General features: G+C 55.8%; 1 protein-coding gene across 2 annotated transcripts in view; it reads right to left on the bottom strand.

Moving 5' to 3' along the window:
• Window positions 1-9,854: 9,854 nt before the first annotated feature.
• The window catches only part of LPCAT1 (lysophosphatidylcholine acyltransferase 1), a 45,390-nt gene continuing 39,364 nt past the window's right edge, over window positions 9,855-15,880 (bottom strand). For both annotated transcript variants that reach the window (XM_044234230.1, XM_044234222.1), the window contains exons 12-14: window positions 14,814-14,912; window positions 13,175-13,313; window positions 9,855-11,736 (exon numbers count right to left, since the gene is read on the bottom strand). In XM_044234230.1, the coding sequence (XP_044090165.1) occupies window positions 11,552-11,736; window positions 13,175-13,313; window positions 14,814-14,912 (423 nt within the window). In that variant the 3' untranslated portion in view covers window positions 9,855-11,551. The remainder of the gene's footprint in view (window positions 11,737-13,174; window positions 13,314-14,813; window positions 14,913-15,880) is intronic.

Genomic DNA, 15,880 nt, shown 5'->3' with positions numbered 1-15,880 from the left:
GTCATGGCTGCCCGAGGAAGCATATGCATCCCATATGTCGTACCCTCTCTGCTGAGCCCAACAGTGTGTAGCGGGCTACAGGATCACAGGGGGCACCCGGAAGGGGCAAGCAGGGAGATGTTCTCAGTGGGTCGGGAACCAAGCAGTGTGTCAGGCTATATTTTGCCGAGAGCAAGTGAGCGAGCGAGCGAGAGAGAAAAAATCTCAACTTGCTCGCAGGCATTGGCTAATGGTGTGGCTTGTATAGTAACAGACTTCAAAGAAAATTAAGAAATTGGTGACAGAATCTTAATTGGCAGACTTCACAATTATGGAGAAAATCTTAAGGAATCCTCAAAATAACTACTAGAATTTGACTTTAGTAAGGTCATGGGATATAACAGAAGTCAGTTATATACCAGCAGCAATTAACTGTAAAATGCAATTTAAAATAATTTCTTTTATGGTACCCACTAAAAAAAATGCTTAGGCATAAAATATCTACCAGACGTGTGTTGAAAACTAGAATACATTGCTGAGAAACTACAAAGACCTAAGTAAGTGGTGAGGTATACCATGTTCATGGTTGAAAGTCTCACCACTAAGATGTTATTTCTTCTCAAACTGATACACAGATTCAGCTCAATCCTAACCAGAATTCTAACTTGCTTTTTTTTTTTTTAAATATTTTATTTATTTATTTGACAGGCAGAGATCACAAGTAGGCAGAGAGGCAGGCAGGGAGAGAGGAGGAAGCAGGCTCCCCGCCGAGCAGAGAGCCCGACGCGGGGCTTGATCCCAGGACCCCGAGATCACAACCCTAGCCGAAGGCAGAGGATTCAACCACTGAGCCACCCAGGTGCCCCCTAACTTGCTTTTTTAAAATTTATTTTTATTTTTTATTTTGAGAGGGAGAGAATGCACGTGAGAGCATGCATGCGTGAGTGGGTGGGGCAGAAGGCAAGGGAGAGAGACTCTCAAGCAGGCTCCATGTCCAGCGTGGAGCCTGATGCAGGCTCGATCTCACAACCTTGAGATCATGATCTGAGCTGAAATCAAGAGTCAGACCATAGCCAACTGAGTCACCCACGTGCCCCGATGTGTCCTCTTTTCAAAACCAGCTTTGTCGAGCTAAAAATTACACACAATGGACACAAGTTCCAGTTTGGTAAGTCATTTGTGTGGCTGTGGAAGGAGGAGCACATGCAGGATAGTGAATGTATTCATCCTTCTCCAACCGCCCCTGCCCCTGGCGACCCATCTTTACCCCACCCCATCCCCAGGCAACCACCCATGTGCTAACGGTAGGTGAGTCTATTTTTCTTAGAATCTTACACACATGGGACTATACAGTAGGTGCTGTTTCTTTGTATCTGTTCTCTGCCACTCAGCGTCTTTGAGGTGACTGCGTCATGGTGTGAATCAGGCATGCGCTCCTTCGATGGCTGAGTGGTGTGCGCCGTACACTTAGAACGCCGTCCATCTGTCCTTCGCCTGTTGAGGGCTATTCCAAATGCAACTACTATGAACATTTGTGGACAACTCTTTGTATGGACACGCGCTTTCATTTCTCTTGGGTAAGTACTTAGTTGTGGGATGGCCGAGCCATCCGGTAGATGCTGTGTAACTGTTTTTAAAAGCTGCCAGGCTGTTCGGCAAAGTACTTATACAATCTTACACTTCTGTGAACAGTGTATGGAAGTTTCAGTTGCTCCACATCCTTGCGGCATCTAGGATGGTCAGTGCTTTTGATTTTAGCCATTCTGATAGCTGCGCAATAGGGTCTCCTGTCACTTCTCTAGTGAAGGTGGTGTTTCAGCAATCTCCCCGAGTGTGGCTGCCACCAAAGTTCTTGTCCGTGTCTGTTCAGATATTTTGCACTTTGGATTGTTATGTTGTTCCGGAGTTCTGAGAGTTCTGGGCGTGCTGTGAGTCCTTGTTCAGATGGTGCTTTGCACGTACTTTCCCCATCTTGGATTGTGTTTTCATTCTCTTCGTAGCCTTCCAAAGGAACCAGTCATTAGTTTTGATGAACCCTAAGTCACCATTTTCTTTTTTTCTTTTTGGATCTTGCTCTTTATGCTGTATTTGAGAAATCTTTACCTAACCCAAGACCACAACAAATTTTACCAAGTTTTCCTTTAAAATGTTTGAAATTTCAGGCTGTACATTTATGTACCTGACCCACTTTAAATTAACATGGTCTGAGATATGGACCAAAGTTCATCGTTTTACGGGTGGCCATCCAGCTGTGAGACTTATTTTTTCCACGAATTTGCTTTTGCACCTTTGTTGAAAAATCAGTTGGCCTACATGTGTGGGTTTATTTCTGGGCTGTTTCCTTGATCTATTCCTCTGTTTTGATGTCGGTTCCACTTTTGCTATGGATGAATTGTACCACCCCCCAAAATGCCCTAACCCTAGGGTGACTTTGTTGGAGATGGGGTCTCTAGGAGGCAAAGCTAAATGAGCTCATCAGGGTGGGGCCCTAATCCAGCAGGACTGTGGCTTCACAGGAAGGGCATGACCCCTCTCCCTGCCTGCCCTGGGGTGACATAGCCAGACAGCCACCCTCTGCAAGCCAGGAAGAAAGCTTCCTGGGGAATGAATTGCACAGCACCTTGGCCTTGCATGTTCCAGCCTCCAGAGCCGTGAGAAAATAAATTGCTTTGTTTTGACCCACGCAGTCTATGGTGTTTTTGTCACGGCAGCTGAGCCGACTGGTACACACTATCTTCATCACTATGGTTTTGTAATGCAAGTCACCTAACTTTGTTGTTTTTCAAAGTTGTTTTGACTATTCTAGGTTTATCTGAATTTTAGAACCAACTTTCCAATTTCCATAAAAAGCCTGTTGGGACTGCTATGGTGGAGGCTGTCATCGATTTGTGACCTTTATTCTTTTCAAATTTAGGCATTCAGTGCTATAAATTCCCTTCTAAGGTCTACATTAGTTCAATTTCCTAAGGTTTGGTATGTTTTTGTTTATATTCAGTTCAAAATATTTCCCAATTTCCCTTTTGATTTCTTTTTTGAACTATTATGTATATATAATATCAATTAGTTTTCCAGATATTTGAGGATTTTCTGTATATTTTACTCTTTTCTGAGTATATGTCTTGTATTGGTACCTCGCTGACTTGCTTTCTTCATTGGAGAACACACTCTCAGTGGCCTGTGGGAACTTGTATGTTTATTGTGGCTCCTTTTGTATCCCAGAATATGGTGGATCTTGGTAGGTGTTTCACATGCATTTGAAAAGAATGGGTATTGTGCTGTCACTGGGTGCTACATCAGCATCAAACAGGTCAAGTTAGTTGTACTGTTTACAGGTCGTCTGTGCCCTTACACACTTCGGTGCGTACCTTTGGTGTAACCGTGTGCAGTCATGGCTGGGAGACAGGTGCTGAGCTCTCCAGGTGGGATTGTGTGGACTGGCCCACGTGCCCTGTGGCAGCGTGTGTCTCTGCCACACTGATTGCGAAGCTCTGAGATGGTGCTCACACCTAGGGCCGTGCCGCCTTCCCGGGACGCCGGCTCCTGATAACCTCTACTCTGAAACTGGCGTGGCTGTTCGAGCCGCCCCTGCGCTGCTCCTCCCTGCAAGTCCAGTTGGAATTCGTCCTTGCCCCCGTGGCCCCTTAGTTCAACAGTGTTTCTTATGGGCATTGTATTGGGTCTCGCTTTTATACCTGATCTGGTGCTTTTCTGCTGTTGCTGGGTTGGAGGGGGTGTTTAGATCATTTACATTTAATGTGAATGTTGCTATGGTTGGGTTTAAATCTACCATCTGCTATTTGTTTTCTGTCTTCCCAATGTGTTCTCTGTTCCCATTTCCTCTTTTCCTGCCACCGTTTGGATGGAGTCATGTTGTACAGTTCAGCTTCCCCTCTTCGGCTGGGTCATTCGCTGCATCTCTCTGTCGTGTTCCTGACGTGCTCGCTTCAGTGCTTGCGGCACGTGTCCTCCACTGACCCCGTCTGCTCTCAAGTGACTTGAGGCCACCGGCCACATCCTGGGACGTCTTCCGTTCACCCCTCCTCCTGTCGTGATGTTATTGTCAACGTTTTGCTTCTGCGTGCTGTGAACCCTAGAATATGGAATTGAATTTGCTTTAGACCCTCAGTCATCTTTTTAAAAGAATTACATAACAGGAACATAAATGTAATTCCCATTTCTGGTCCTCATCCTCTGTGTAGGTCAGGTTTCAAGATGGTGCCATGTTCCTTCTGCTTTGAATATTTATTTTAATAAGTTAGGGTCTGCCAGTCATGAATTCTTTCAGCTTTTGCAAATCTAAAAACATCTTTATTTCTGTTTTGAGGGATATTTTTGCTGAATAAAGAATTGCGGGCTGGCGGTCTTCTGCTTCTTTCCTACTTTAAGCGTGTTGCTCCACCGTCTTCACAAAGTGTGTTGTCTCTAACGAGGTATCTCCGCTTTTGCATGTCTCCGCTGCTTTGTATGAAATGTGTCTCCTTCTCTTCGGGCTGCTGACTTTCTCTTTAGGTTGGTCTTTAGTGTTTGATTATGACGTGTCCGGTAGACGTGCCGTCACGGTGCCTGTGCTTGGGGCTCATCGAGCACATTGGATCCGTAGCTTTATGGTTTGTATCAAATTTAGGAAGTTATTTATTTGAATATTTTTTCTTTGCCCTTTTCTTTTGGGGACCCTATCAGGCAACTGAGGTCCCACTGCTCATTGATGCAAAGTTCAATCTTGTCTTTTTTTCTATTTCATTTTGAATAGTTGGCGTGGCTTTATCTTCAAGATCACTTGCCGTGTCTTCTGCCATGTCAAATCCACCCTTAAACCCAACCTGTGCGTTTGTAATTCTAACACTGTAGTTTTCATCTCTAGCATTCAGACTTGTGTCTTTTAAAAGATATTTCCCACTTCTCTACTGAACACCTTGCACACGGGCCCTGCTGGCAGGTGAGAGAGTTGAGTTGTGGACTACGCTGTCCGCGTCTGGCCTGTGATGGCCTCACCCTGGTCCTGGCGGGGCTGGCTCTGCTGAGTAGACGGTTTTCTGCTTTCTTGCATCCCGGCGATTTCCGGTTGGATGCCAGGCATTGTGCATTTTACTCTGTGGGGTGCTGGATAATGTGACATTCCTGAGAATGAATATTCTGGAACTTTGTTTGGGGCTACAGGTAAGTAACTTGTAAACCATCTGGTCATTCTTCCAGGTCTTGCTTTTAAGCTTCGTTTGGTTGGATCGGAGCAGTGTTTTGGGCAGGGCGAGGATTTCTCATTGCTGAGGCAAATCCCATTGGAGTTTTCCACCTAATGGCCGGTCCTGGGGGGGAGGGTCAACCCAGTCTCGGTTTCTCCTGCCTGACTAGAAACAAAATTGTGGACTCATTAACTTCCATTAAGTTGAAAGAATTAATCAGAACCTAACCAGCTCTGGCTGTGCTCCGGGTGGACACCTGGTCCCTGGTGCGGTCTGCTGGGCCGCGGCGCTCAGCCCTGCTCCTGCAACGCGGGCAGAATTCACGTTGTGCAGCTCCATTTTGATGAGGACATGCACTCCGTATGATTTCAATATTTTGAAGTTTACAGAGATGTACTCTCTAGCCGAGGGTGTAGTCTGTTTTGTTAACTGCTTTGTGTGCCCTTGAAAGAGCAATTAAGTCAATTTGGTAAATGGGGTTGTTCAAATTTTCTACATAATTATGTTTCTCCCCCTGCTGCTTCTATCGATTACCGAGAGAGCTGTGTTAGGATCCCCACTTGTATTTGCCGATTTGTTTATCTCTCCTTTTAATGCTGTCTGCGCTGGCTACATCTGTTTGAGCCGTGTCATTAGGTACACGTGCACGTACCTTTGGGGCTGTGGTATCTTCCGGCTGAACGGAGCCCTGGGTGGTCGTGCAGGGGAATCCCCTCGTCTCCATGTTCACTTGGTGGCTGGTGGACATCCGTGTCAGTCCGCTGACCTTACGGTCCTGTCGGCCTGGTCTGGATCACTCCCATTTAAAACACTTCCAGTGTGCCTTTAAATCCCTCGGAGGTAGTTGTCTAAAGAGAATTGGACTGCCAGCTGATTGAGGGGTTTTTAGGCTCCATCTGATGTAATTACTAGTATGGTTGGACGGAAACTTACCACGTGCTCTTTGTTTTCTGTGTTGTGTGTCCTTTGTTCTTTTTCTCAGTTTCCTGCCTAGTTAGGATAAATTATTATTTAAAAAAAATCTTGTTTCCTTTCTCCCACTGGCTTCTTAGTTGCATGTCTTTCTTTTCTTTGGGGGGCTTACAGTATCCCCGTACCGTGGTCTGTCTTCACACCTCACGACCCTCGCGTGCAGCCCGTTTCCGTGTGCACCATTCTCCTCTTTGCTCGGGGATAATCTTCCCTTTTCCTCTGGCTGCTTGTAAGGCGGCTCTTTATAAGCGGCTTTCAGAGTCTATGTTTTTAAAATAACGCGCCTTGGTGTATTTTTCTTACCGTTATTTTGCCTGTGGCTTACTGAGTTTCTTGGATGTCTGAGTACAGATTTGGAAACATTCTGGCCGGTATTTTGTCGAGTCACTGTTTTTGCCCTGACTTGGGTTTTCTGGGACTCAGTCGCATGTGGGCGGACACGGAGGGTCTCTCTTGGTCGGCTCTCCTGCTGCTTCACCGGGAGCGCCCACCGCGGGGCACGGTCCCCGTGTGTCTGGTCTCTGGGACCCGGTCCGGGGCGTGGTGTAGGGCTCGAGGGCAGCCTCCCGCTCTCCCAGCCAGCGCGCCGTGGACAGTGCCCAGAGCGGGGCTGGCAGGGGGCTGGGCTGTAGCATGGGTCAACGACCCAGGAACTTGGCAGCCTGAGGCAGTTGCACCGGCTTCCCCCTTGACAGAGGCAGGTCCGGGATGGAGCCCACCCGCGTGGTGCTGTCCCTGGGCCTGGGGACGCTGCCGCTGGAGCCTCCCTCACTGAAGGGGGATGCGTCCTCGTTTTAATGTGCTTATTCCGGAGACGGATCTGCCTTCTCTGCCCGCAGCGGCTCTGCCGGCACCATCTGCGGACTTAATGAGGGCCTTTCTTCCCCGCTGCCCATCGGGAGTGACACCACTACGGGCTGCACTTGGCTGGAGGAGGCCGGCACGTGAACCCACCGCTCTGGCCAGGCTCCCCGCCCGCCCCAAGCAGCTGGCCGCGCCGGAGGAACAACCCGGGAAGCTGCCGCCTGGGACGGCACCTGGAACGTGGGGCGTGGCCTAGGCGGTGGTGCCCACGACAGGCTGTGCTCTGGGCCGTGGGCCAACATGGGGGCTGTCCACAGCGCAGCCCACGCCTGTGACACGGGCAGGGACGGCCCATCTGACAGCTGGTAGTTACTGGGGGGCGGCGGGTGCTGCTTTCTCTCGAGGACCTTCCTCGGCTTCCTGGCAGTCCCTCCTCCGTGGGACTGAGCTCTGGTTGCCGTGTGGGTCTGGCCGGTGAGCCCGCGGCAGGGCCGAAGTGCTTCGTGTCTGGGGAGCTGTAGCCCCACACGGGGGTCACTGTTCCCTCCCTGTGCTGTCTGCCTGGCAGAGTCGCCGGAGGGGAGGCCCTGCGCTCAGGCCGGTGAGCGGCGCGTGTCCCTGCTGTCCCTGTGTCTGGCAGCTCACCGTCCTCACCAAGCGCATTCTCGGCAACTTGGGGCTGTTTCGCTTTAAGATCGTGGTTCCCAGGGATGGACCCTTGGGCTCTGCCCCCTGCTCTGAAGCTCAGATAGTCACAGCTGTTTGGGGCCGCCCCTGCTGCAGACCCTCCAGGACGTGGGGAGTTGACAGGTGCAGGACATGTTGCTCTTCTCTCTCCGGAGCCCCGAGGGTCCTCTGGGCACTTTCATCGCTAAGATCGCGGCTAATAAAGACTCCGCATTCTCTGGAGGGAAAACCCTCCACCAGGTGGAGAACCTTCACTTTCCGAGGAACCGGCGGCCGCCGAGGACACGTGCCGCTGAAGACATGTGCCGTGGGGCGGGGAGGGAGATTGTAAGCGGTGGTCCCCACCCTGTAAGCAGGTACAAGGCCAGGCTGGTGCCAAGCGCAGGGACGACTTCCTGGCCTGCTGTGTGCGTGTGTGCGTGCATGTGTGTGCATGTGCGTGTGCATGCGTGTGCGTGTGCGCGTGCGTGCATGTGCGTGTGCACGCGTGTGTGTGTGCGTGCATGTGCGTGCATGTGCGTGTGCACGCGTGTGTGTGTGCGTGTGTGTGCGCGTGCATGTGCGTGCATGTGCGTGTGCATGCGTGTGTGTGTGCGTGTGTGTGCGCACGAGAGAGCGCGCACTGGTGGCCGACCGCGCACGCACCTGCCCCCGCCTCGGCCTCCCCCGTATTTTGTGCAGGAATATTAGCGGCGTTGACTGGTAAACCCCGGACTCTCCCCGGGCTACGTGACGGCAGCGTGACCGCTGCCCAAGGACGGCCGTGAGGACCGTGAGACGGTACGTTTTTGGGGAGCAGGTAAAAGTGCCCGCTCGTGTAGTAAGCACTGCCTTGCATTAGGAGAAGCACCCACTGGACGTCAGTCACACGTCCTCAGAGGGCGGGAGTCCCAGAGAGGACGGGCAGTGCCCACCCCCACGTTCAAAGCCCTGCTCCGCGAGCCAAGGCCTGGGGTCAGACGCGCTCCTACCGGTGGCCCCCAGGGCCCAGGCTGGACCAGCGTGGTCGGGCGGCCCCCCGGCTGGGGCCTGGCAGGGGGGAGGCAGTGGTGCCTCTTCTGCTTCCTGTCTCTGAAGGAATCCCCAGGAGCCCCCTCCTCCCGCAGCACACATCCCGCTCAAGCCTGTTCCCACGGGGTGCGGCACGCCGAGTGTGTGCAGAAGTCGCTGGGGGCGCGCACGGGCCACGTCACCCGCGGTGCGCTGTGCCTGGAGCCCGTGGCGGTTGCCCCCATCCCCGCTGGGGAGCGGGTCCAGCCCAGAACGTCCCTGCCATCGTGGGGGCGATGCCCCTTTATATTAAACAGGGCAAATACGAGCACAGAGAAGTACAACCCGCTGAGTCCCAGCGCCCTCCTCGGACCAGCGGGGGCAGAACAGCGCGGCCCCTGGTGCACGTGGGGCTGAGCAGACCGGCATGTGGCCGTGGAGTCCTGGAGCCAGCGGCTCCCTAACCCCCCCTTCCTTTAGTTTCGGAGGCCGTAATGCTTGGGCCCTATTTCCTCTAATTCTAAGCCCTTCACTGCCTGAAGCAGAGAACCGGATGCGAGATCCCGTCTTGTTCTGGCTTCACAAAGCGCGTTTACGGCTTTCGCTCGAGGGACTCTGGAGAGCAGCCCAGCGCTGTGGCAGACGGCCACCGCACCGCAGCCTCCCAGTGCCGGCCACCGACCCGATGAGGCTGCCCCGCTCCGGGCCTGCCTCTGGGATCAAGGAAGACTTTCCTACCGAAGTTCAATTCTTGTGTTTTCCAAACACGCTGCGTGACTTGCAGAGAAACCCCACCTTTTTTTTTTTTTTTTTTTAAATATTTTATTTATTTATTTGACAGAGAGAGAGAAAGCCCAGGGAGGGAGAAAGGCTGAGTGAGGAGAAGCAGGCTCCCCGCAGAGCAGAGGAAGCCCCATGTGGGACTCGATCCCAGGACTCTGGGACCATGACCCGAGCCAAAGGCAGTGGCTTAACCAGCTGAGCCCCCCAGGTGCCCCCGAGAAACCCCACCTTGACTGGTTTTCTGCCACGGCCCAAGACCCGTCTGCTGTTGTCTTTCTTTTCTTTTTGATTTTCTAAGTAGGCGCCCCACTCGGTAGGGAGCCCAGCGTGGGGCTGAGCTCATGACCCTGCGGTCAAAACGGGCTGAGGTCGAGCCGTGGCGCTTCCTGGACTGAGCCGCCCAGGCGCCCCTGCTGTTGTCTCGCGAATTAAAAGCCACACACATGACAAACTACGTCGTCGGGTGGGTGAGACTACATTTTATTCATTCCATGGATAATCCGGAGGACCCCAGTCCTCCTAGGGCCTCTTCCGTCCGCACCTCCCACCGAAGGGACAGACTCCCAAGCCATGCACACGCACGGTCCGGGACGCCGCGGACGCCCAGCAGCGGTGGGGAAGGGGATCGGGAGGAACAAACGTCCGTCCTGGATCTGCTCTCAGAGACTCTTCCTGAACGCTCGGCGGCGCCTCATTCAAAAAGCCCTTCATGTGCAGACCCGGGGTGCGGGGGCTGCGTGGGGGTCCCCACCTGCGGAGTATCTTCATTTGTTTGCCTCCTTCATGGGTCCCTTGGACATTCCTCTTCTAAGAACGAATTTCTGTGCCTCCTGCAGCTACGAGCGAGCGACTGTGCGTCGGGGGCCGCGTGTGCGGGGTGGGAGTGTGCGTCGGGGAGGCCGCGTGTGCGGGGTAGGAGTGTGCGCCCGCACGTGTGCCCAGGGAAGCCCGCGAGCGTGTTTTCGGGTGGCCCTGGTGGTCACGTTCTATGGAGACACCCAAATACAAAATCCAATTCGTTTAGAAATTCAAAAGGACTTTTTCCCCCAAGCAAACCTGGAGGCTTTGCTTCAGACCCTGCTAGAGGCCGTGGTCTCGTGTGCTTGAAGGGGGGGGTGTCTGTGGCGGGAGCTGCGAGGCCGGGCGGGGCCGGGGTGGGGGAGGCCCCCAACCCTGCGTGCGGGGACCCTGCTCCTCGCCCCGACTCAGGCGCAGGCCGTGGCACCTTCCCGGACACCAGGCGGGGACCGCAGGATGGGACGCGGTTAGGATGCAGGAGGGGCACAGGTGGGCGGCCGGGCTGGTGTCTCAGGGAGTCCCCTGCCAGGACCCGCCTCCCACCAGGACCCGCCGGTCGCCCCAGCCAGGCCGGGGGCCGCGACCTGCGACGCCCCCACCTCAGCGACCCCCCGTGCTTCGGCCGGAGCCGGGCCGCAGGGACGCGGACGTTAAACAAACACAAGCTGGTGATGTCTATAAAAAAGAGGGGGTTTGAACGGGATTAAAGAAGCAGAAAAGGCGTCCGGGCCGGGGGCGTGCGGCGGAGCCAGACGCTGGAATGTACCTGGTCGAGAGAGGCCACGGAGTGATTTAAGTCAAAGCCCCAGACAGCCTCGGGTTCTATCAAAAAAGGGCCCACAAATAAATATCTTCTGGCCCTCAAAGGAAAAATGAAGTAGAAAACAACTTTTTCTTCTTTTTTTAAAAATGCTGAATGCTTCCTGAAGTATCTAAATGAAGTTTAGAAAATACTCATGAGTTCTCACAAATATAGAAATGTTTAAAAATCAGACAGGGCCCTGCCTCGCTGCGACCCCACAGAGGCTGGCGTTGGATTTGTGCTAGAATCAAAATGCACGTGACACGACTTGGTCTCTCGCGTGTCGCGTGTGCGTGTGGAGGCCCGTCCACCCGTGTGAGCCTCCGGTGCAGACTCCGACAGGGATGTGAGGAAAGACCACGGTGGCAAGTGACCCGGGGCAGTGCAGGGGACTCAGCCACAGCCGGCGCCGCGGGAGGGACAGCGCCCCGGGGCCCACAGCCCCGTCCCGACGCGGCTCTTCGCGGAGGACCAGGGTCAGAACGACCCGGCTGTCATGGAACTCGGGCTGAGGCCGGCACACGCATGGAGCCGCATCCTTCCAGAACCTTCTGTCCTAGTCCAGTTTCTCACGGACAGGTTTCCTTCCAAAGTCCGCGTTTTCGGGGCTGAAGTCCGCGCAGAAGCCATTGGGGGTTGGAGCGAGCGGCGTCTGTGCGCTGCCGTCTGAGTGTGGCTGCTTGGGGTACAGGTACTCCTCTGCGAAGCTGGGGAACATTTCTGCAAAACTGCAGAAATCCGCTGGAAAAAGAGGTACTGGGTGAGCTGGGGGCAAACACCTGGACTCGGGGGCTCCCGTCCCTGGGCCTGCAGGCACCCCCACCTCACACCCTTCTGTCCGGGCAGGAACCCACGCCCTCCGAGGGGAGGGGGTGGCGGAGGGAAGAGGAGAGGAAGTGGGGGAGAGGGGACGGGGGCAGGGGACAGGAGGGTCCTCCCATTTTCTCGGCTGCTCATCAGAGCGCGGCCGGCTCAGGGCTCTCGGCTATGCCCGTTCAGGGAAAATCTACAGAAAGCAGGATTTGGAACCCCGCAGTGTGCTCTGGATCTGTGTGCAAGGAAGGCGCTGCTCATCAGAGGATCTGGTTTGGGGACAGGACAAAGTGTCCACGTGAGGATCTGATCTCGGCATGGCAAGAGCTGTCGAGGGACACGGCCGTGCTCCGGAGAGACAGGTGCGCCCGGAGGGACGGGGCCACCGTCTGAGCCGGGCACAGGGCTGAGCAGGTCTGAGGCCGTGCCTCTCCCAACAGCCCTGGGACCCAGTCCTGGGTGAACGGTGCCCTCCAAGAGCACGGGGACACTCACAGGCCTGGGTGTGGGAGACTATGGACTCCAGGGAAAACCACCCGCACTCCTCTGGGGGACACTGCAGAACTTACTGGGACACGTCTGAGCTGGTCAGCGCTCACTGTGAGCAGCCCCTCCCCAGCCCACCGCCAGAGATGCACAGTCTACCCCTCGAGCAGGTGGACACACACACACACACACACACACACGCTCTAAATCAACACACACCCGTGTCTGACATTTGGTTGCAATTTTAAAAACACGTCCAAACAAGACATGAACCATGACCTTTCCTGAGCAAATGTCTCCTCTTTTTCAGCGAGAATACATTCATTTCCAAACGTGCGCACGGGCGGGCCCGCTGAGCGGGGCAGCCTTCCGGGCACCCAACCGCCCAGATCCCTTTCCCTCAGCCTACAAGTGGGTTTCAGGTCCGAGTCCCCGAGGACCTTAGCTGTCCACATTTGCGCGGCTAACAGTGACGAGCCCCCTGCCCCGCAACCCACGAGGACACGCCAGCAGCGGTCGGCCTTGAGGGACGGGCTCTTGCTTCCATGGGGGACTGAGACCACGGACCCCTGTGGGCTGTCACGGCCCAGCCTCAGCCCACACCGCCTGCAGCCCCCGGGGAGGGCATGGATCTGGGGCTCCCAGCGTGGGCATTGGCTCTGGCTCTATCCATCCCCTGTACAACTCAGACTCCAGACCCCCTAACCTGCCCCTGCCAGGCCTGGGGACGACCCCTCCTTCTGGGAATTCCACGTTGCATAGGAGAGCACGGCCCTGGTGAGCACGCATGGGCGTCGCTCCCACTGCGTCCCTGTGCCCCACCTCCAGGCACACCCCTGCACAATGGGCCCCTCCTCCCCCTGGCCCCGGGGCCACTCACCAAATGTGATCTGCCCCGTCCCCTCCTGGTCAATGGCCTGGAAGAGGTTGGTCACGCTGAGCTCTGCCACCCCTAGGGCAGTCTTGAGGATGCTGGACAGGGCGTCCTCGTCGATGTGGCCGTCCGGTGACCCGTACATCTGCCGGCAGAGGCTGGCGTCACCCCATAACCCCCAACCATGCAGGCATCCCGCTGCTTCTGCTCAGGGGGTTCCCAGCGCTCGTGTAGGCCCATCCCCGCTGGCTGGGAAGAGCCGGGGCTCCGCAGACTCCCAGATCCCCACGGGGCACCGAGCTCTGAGCACACGCCCCGCGCTCCCACTAGAGGGCACCCCAGGCAGCGGCGTGTTTCCTGGGGTCAGAGACGGAGCCCGCACCCTGGGCTCGCTGCCACATGTGGGCACTGGTGGGCTTTTGCTCAATGACACGAACGAGCCACCACCTTCCTTGGCTGGCCCATGGACCCAGCGAGGAGTGACCGAGATCGAGGGTTGGTGTGTGTGAGCCTCAGTGTGGGTCCTGCAGGGAGAGGCTGTCCGCCCCGTCAGGCAGGCCCAGCAACGTGGGTTGGGGAGGGGTCACCCTCTCCCCGGCCCCCTCCTCCTTCTGCAGCCCAGTACGCCTGCCCCTCCAGCGGGAGCTTTGGCGGACACTGCCCGGAAAACGGTCTGCTCCGAGTTGGGAGAGATGAGGGGAGCCTGGCCTCTGTTCCCAGACCAGACTCTACAAGCCGACGGCAGAGAAGCTGCCGGGTAGGGTCCGGCAGAACGGGCTGTGCTGAAGGCAGGAGCCGCAGAGCGGCCATTAGCCGGGTGCAGGCCCAGGGCCCTCAGAGCCAGCCTGCTCGGGCTGGAGGAGGCAGGTCATGTCTTTCTAGACAGGAGCCACCAAATATCAGTGTCACCCAGTTAATTCTCACGATGTGATCCACAGAAGGCACCGTGCACCAAGGGGGTTTCCCAGCAATGCCCTGGGGAGGGTCTGCTGGGGTCTTGGATTCTCTAAGCAGCGAGAGATAAGCAGCTGCCTGGCTTATACATCAGGTTCTCATAAATCTGGCTACTGGGAGTTGCACCTGTAAGAGCCACCCATTCTGAGACCCTGACAGAACGGTGTTCTGGGTGAGTAAAGCCAGCTCGGCACTATCCTAGCTGACTGTCCTCGTGAACCAGGAGAATCTGTAGGTGAGCAGGGACCCCCATATGAGGGTCCTGAGACTCCCACACCCCCTGCAGCAGGGGTGAATGGCTGGGCTCTAGACAGGCAGCTCCTTTGCACCCTAAGTCAGTGGGCTGAAGAAGAGGTCGTGTTGGGGGACCTGAGAGGTGGGGGCCTGCCCAGGATGGCTGCGTTACCGCACTGGGGGTGGGGCACCCGCCGGCCCTGTCCAGGCCTGCTGGAACTCACGAGGACCAGACCCTGTGCCCTTCTTAACAGCGTGGGGTACAGACCGCAGGCAGAACGGTTTTTGCAGAGGTTTGGGGGCATTTGTGCGAACGACGGCAGATACGAGCTTCCGCGGAAACGGCGGTCAGGCAGGGGCGAGTCCGCCCACGCAGGACGGGGCTGTAAGAATGCAGCACAGGCCTGATGTGACCTGCGTCTCACTGTCCCTACAAGCTGAACTCCCGTAGACTTACCTTGAATGCCAGCTGGATGGTGTCCAGAGTCCGGGCAGGCCGGCAGACGACAGACAGAGCGACCACGTACTCCCGAGGGTCCATCCTGCCTTCTCCGCTCTGGGGATGAGACGTGCCCTCAGGGGGGAGCCGGGCCCCTCCCACGGGTCAGGGAGCCGGGCTTGAACACGGATGCCAGAACTTATCTGCCTCCACCGAACAAGTATTTTCGGAAGAACATTCATAGCCCACTGGCTTCGCGAGGGCCACACCACACACCTCCTTTAGGCCACTGTGATCAAGTTTCGCAGCCCGCGAGTCTGGCACACGAAGCTTACGAAAGCTCAAGCCACACGATGGCCGTCACTTGCTGAGGTTTTCCTCGAGGAAAACACACGCAGAGCAAGCAGCACACTCGTGTTCTGAGGACCCAGTGGCCTGTGGCAGAGCGGTGAGCCCGCAGAACGGCGGGCCCCAGCCGCGGCGTGAGGACACCCAGCGCCTGGCCCACGGGACACTCACTGAGTGCCACGGAGCAGGTCCTCGGTGACCCTGGGGTCACCATGGGCCAGGCTGCTGCTTCGAACAAGCGGGCCACTGCAGGGCGTGGGCCAAGCCAGGGGCCGGCGCTGGGGCAGACGGAGGCTCCCGGCGCAGGTCCCACCACCCAGGCCCTGCAAGGCCGCCCACGTCCGGGGCTGTACCGGGAAACATGGACGCCCGGTCCAGACACGACGGGGGACTGGATGGAGCGCTGCATGGGGAGAGTCCTCACGCACCATGGGGAAGGCAGAGGGTCACCCTGTGTGCTCATCGTCGGGAGAGAGGTCCCCCATCCAGAAATCCTGGATTTCTGGAGGAGGGAACATGGTTTGATATTTTTAGACTTTTTAGAGATCCCATTTAAAACCCCAAAATACAGGTTTATCAGCAAATGTTAACTTAAGTGACGAACTTCTACGTGCATTTCAAACCACGGGAGAAAACATCCAAGCGACAGGGTGTGCCGGTCAGGGCAAGGTGTGCCGGTCAGGGCAAGGAGGGGCCGTTCCCCCTCTACTTCCAAACCCCAGGCAACGCTTCTAACT

The sequence above is a fragment of the Neovison vison genome, chromosome 1 (genome assembly GCF_020171115.1).
Source record: "Neovison vison isolate M4711 chromosome 1, ASM_NN_V1, whole genome shotgun sequence".
NCBI classification, from domain to species: Eukaryota; Metazoa; Chordata; class Mammalia; order Carnivora; family Mustelidae; genus Neogale; species Neogale vison.
Note: the sequence above shows the minus strand (reverse complement) of the source record. Positions and strands in the feature narration are given on the sequence as shown.